At 57.0% G+C, this 4,223-nt stretch overlaps 1 protein-coding gene across 1 annotated transcript in view; it reads left to right on the top strand.

The window, feature by feature from the left end:
- The window catches only part of SPATA32 (spermatogenesis associated 32), a 12,556-nt gene extending 8,394 nt beyond the window's left edge, over positions 1–4,162 (top strand). Inside the window, exons 6-14 of the mRNA XM_012661494.1 lie at positions 879–930; positions 1,159–1,383; positions 1,503–1,549; positions 2,292–2,435; positions 2,794–2,865; positions 2,951–3,071; positions 3,315–3,493; positions 3,578–3,790; positions 4,047–4,162. Of these exons, the coding sequence (XP_012516948.1) occupies positions 879–930; positions 1,159–1,383; positions 1,503–1,549; positions 2,292–2,435; positions 2,794–2,865; positions 2,951–3,071; positions 3,315–3,493; positions 3,578–3,790; positions 4,047–4,162 (1,169 nt within the window). The remainder of the gene's footprint in view (positions 1–878; positions 931–1,158; positions 1,384–1,502; positions 1,550–2,291; positions 2,436–2,793; positions 2,866–2,950; positions 3,072–3,314; positions 3,494–3,577; positions 3,791–4,046) is intronic.
- The last annotated feature ends 61 nt before the right edge of the window (positions 4,163–4,223 follow it).

Here is a 4,223-nt window from a genome sequence, read left to right as displayed (position 1 = left end):
CTACTCAGGAGGCTGAGGTAGAAGGATTGTTTGAGCCCAGGTATTTGAGGTTGCTGTGAGCTAGGCTGCTGCCATGGCACTCTAGCCCAGGCAACAGAGCAAGACTCTGTCACAAAAAAAAAATTGATTTTAGATCTTTTTCCTTTTCTAAAATATGCATTCAATGGTATAAATTTCCCTCTAAGCACAGCTTTCACTGCATCCCACAAATTTTGAACAAGCTGTATTTTCATCATCATTTAATTCAAAATATTTTTAAATTTCTCTAGAGATTTCTTTTTTGCCCCATGTATTATTCAGAAGTGTGTTGCTTGATCTCCAAGTATTCTGGAATTTTCCAGCCGTCTTTATGTCATTGATTTCTAGTTTAATTCCATTGTGATCTAAGCAGACATTGTATGATGTCTATTCTTTTAAGATTGTTAAGGTTTCCTGGAGTAGTATTTTAAATGTGACAGGTGATGCGGGGTGCAGTAACACGTGCCCGTAGTCCCCGCTACTTGGGAGGCTGAGGTGGGAGGATCACTTGAGCCCAGGAGTTTGAGACCAGCCTGGGCAACACAGTGAGATCCCCATCTCTAAAAAATAAAATGTGGTAGGTTGGACTCCACCCTTCTATCCCCTGGCTTCGGGACCCTGGGGCCTGCTTCTCCCTCTGGGCCTCTGCCATCCTGATTTAGCGTCCAAAGTGGAGTCACAAATTCAGATGCCTTAAGGGAGGCAGAATCTCAAAAGAATAAAACAATAGGTGCCCCAACAGGGTGAAGTGGGCCTATGGTTAGGGAGAGAGTGCACCTCCAGCAAAAGATGTTACAATCCACCACAAAGGCAGTCTGGAGCCCCGGACCAGCCTAAGAGCCTGTGACTCTGCCTTTCAGGCAGCAGAAGGCAGAAGACCAAGAGACCCCCGTCAACACAGAGAACTTACAGGTGATCAGGGCTGGACGAGGGTCCCTTTCCCTCACCTGGGGTGGGGGGAATTACTGCTCCAGCCCTGCCCCCGAAATACTCTAGACAGAGGGCTGCAGGTACAGCCTCTCGAGGAGGATCCTGGGAGGAGGTGGAACTGCATGCCCACAGGCCTGGTCCCATGTCCCCTGGAGTCTGAGCATCCAAATGGGCTGGGCCCCTCTGCCCTGTTCTCTCCCTACCTCTAAGGCCTCCACAGAAGCCTCAAAGGTTGCTCACAGGAGATTTAGAAGAGGAGCAGGTCGGTAGGATGCAGAAAGGGAGGCTGTGGCTGCGTACCGCCCAGCTGACCCCCATGGAGCCAGCAGCGGCCACGGCCAGGAAGGCTGAGCAGACCACACGGAGGGCAAGGGAATTCAAGGGCCCGGTAGCTACCCGTTCAGCACAGTCAGGCCCAGATGCCGGGTCTCAGAGGTGAGCGCAGGGACTGGAGGCCAAGCCTGGGGTGCTGGGTTTGGGGTAAGTCCTGCCTGGCCCTGGCATCTCTCTGCAGCAGGTGCACTGGCCTTTCCAACCTCTTCCTTCTGCAGCAGCTTGACAGATGAGAACCTGCTGCCCCTGACGTCCCAGCAGCTGGCAGGTGAGGGCCCCAGGGCTGGGGGTAGGGAAGAAAATTAGGGGGTGCTCAGGGCAGAACTGAGGGGTTGCCTGCCCTGAGCTCACTATAAAAAGCCAGTGTTCGTAACCTTCCCTCCATGCTTGTCTAAGCCATCTCTACAACCCCTAGGGCTCACAAATGTGCATGGCCCCAGAGATGTGTGTGTGTATGTAAAGGAGGGAGGGAAGGAAAAGAAAACTAGATGGATTGGTGGACAGGTGAATGAAGGTATTTAGGAGGATGGATAGATGGATGAATGGATGGAAAGGAGGTAGGGGCAGGAGAAAGCATGAGAAAAAAAATTTGAGTTCCCCTATCCCACTGAGATCTGGAGCTGTCGGCAGTAAGGACAGAAGAAACCACTGTCCCAGTGCTCCCCAAAGATCATGTCCTGATATTGGCAGGGGTCCCTCAAAGCAGAATCATTTATTCATCATCAATTTTCAGTGCCTGCTACATGCAAGGCAGCAGCAGGGCTCCAGAGCACCGTAGTTTTGGAGCCAGACTGCCAGCTGTGACCCTGGACATGAGCTTTGAGTGTTTTTGATACAAACATGCATTTTGGACATAAGGATTGAACAGGCACTGAACATGTACCCACACACAGCAGCCTCTGCTACTCTTTATATTAAAAATTACGATACTCAGGGTTGGAATGACCCAAGTCCCGCCTGAGCTACAGTGGGCAGCTCACCTCGCTGCCTGACCCCCTCTCTGCCCTCAGCCTTCCAGGATATCTTCAAACTGTTCAGCTCCAGCCCGACAGGCACCGTGGACATGCGCAGCATGAAAGTCGCCCTGCGCAGTGCGGGCATCCAGTTGAGTCCACAGGAGATGTGTGAGGCTCTACAACAGGCAGACCTGGACGGTGGGTGCCCCATCCCCGCCCTCTTGTCCCCTCCCACCTCTGGGCATTCTCCTAAAGAATGCCACGCCACCCACAAAAACCCTGGCCTGGTCCTCATCTAAAGTTCCCTCCTCCAGGAAGTCTGCCCTGATCAACATACCCATCCCATGGCCTGTAAACATTGCTTCTGTGTGAATCCACATCCTGACTTGGGGCTCCCTCAGAGCAAGGGCTATTTCTCCCCCAAACTGGGGTCTACCCTTGGCTACAGGCAGATCTGGATTCTCTAACACCCGGAACTGCTGGCAAGATCAGCATGTGCAGGGCACGCCTTCTCCAGGGGCAGGCACCCATAGCACCCCCACCTCTCTCTTCCTAGGTGATGGAATTGTGAGTTTCAAAGACTTCCTGGGTGTGCTCACTGACAACCACCGCTTGGCTCAGTGCATGGGTGAGAGGCCAGGCTGGTGGGGCAGTGGTGGGGCCTGGCCTGGGCAATGCCCCACCTCACTCTCCCCCATGTTTCCTGCCCCCAGGCCAGGTGAAGAACAGCTGCATCAGTGACCCCCAGGGCCTGCAGACACTGTTCTTTGAGATGCTGTTCAAGCTAGTGCACCAGGGCTTTGTGCCCTCCAAGTCAGTGCAGGAGTTGAAGAGGTGGGCACCCTCTCCTGCTCCTGGGCTCAGGATGGGAGGAGCAGACCGGCCCCATGCAGGGAGCCCCTGATGTTCCTGCCCCAGGGAGGAGAGTTCTGAATTCTCAGTCAGTTTCCTGGGCCCCAGCTGGCCCCACGCCAAAAACAAATGGCTCCCTGTCCTGCTTTGGTTTTGCCCACCCGTGAGATGGAGAGGACTGGGGCGGCTCTGTCTGAAGGGGCTGCCCCACCTTTCTCCTCCAAGCTACTACTCCAAGAAGCAGCAGACTCTGCGGCTGGGCCCAGGCTGGAGGGGATGGTCCCGCGGCCATGGCCGCCTTACGCGTGCCCACGCGGGCCTCGCCTTCTTCTGCCAGGCCGCGCGCGTCGGTGGGCTCTCCGGCTCCGAGCTGGCGCGCTCGCTGCACAGGCTGTACAAAGCAGGTGCGCCCTGGGCTGGACGGGGGGACGCGGGGCAGGGGAGCTCCCCCAGTCACACACAACCTACCCCCACCCCCGGTTCCCCAGGACGGGCTCTCAGGACCACCTGCTCCTCTGCCTCCTCCCGGGCGCCCGCCCCACTTGGGCGCAGCCCCTACGCTCAGATACCGAACCTGGAGGCGCGGACGCCGCCAGAACGCAGGACGGAGAGCCGAGCCTTGGGCCCCGACATCCGACTCCCCAAGCCCTACCGGCCTGGCCGCCCCAAACTGCCACCCAACTCCGGGCGGCTCAGCCAAGGTGACAGCTGGAGGGCGGGATATGTAGATGAGCGGCGGGGCGGACGGGGCGGGGCGGGGAACAGTGGGGGCAGGACCGAAAGAAATGGGGACGCGGAGGTGGGATGAGCAGAGATGTGATGTAAGCCTAGAGCGCTCCGGCGTGACTGGGAATTGGGTGGGACAAAAGGACAAGGGACGAGGTACCTGGGTGCGAGCCGGGCGGGGCATCAGGGAGGCGGACCACGCGGAGCTGCTCACCCACCGCCTTCCCGCAGGGTCCCCGCGCCCTTGGAAGCTGGCTCCCTCCCCCGCCACCCTCGTGCAGAAGCAGCCATTCTCGCCTTCGCCAGGCTGTCTGCAGAGACCCGCTGTGAAGAGCGTGAACAAGTAAAGCGTTTGCTGAGCCAAACAGGCTGCCCGTGGTGGGGGTGGGCGCGGAGCGGACGCGTATC

The sequence above is a fragment of the Propithecus coquereli genome, unplaced genomic scaffold (assembly GCF_000956105.1).
Source record: "Propithecus coquereli isolate 6110/MARCELLA unplaced genomic scaffold, Pcoq_1.0 Scaffold714, whole genome shotgun sequence".
Classification (NCBI taxonomy): domain Eukaryota; kingdom Metazoa; phylum Chordata; class Mammalia; order Primates; family Indriidae; genus Propithecus; species Propithecus coquereli.
Note: the sequence above shows the minus strand (reverse complement) of the source record. Positions and strands in the feature narration are given on the sequence as shown.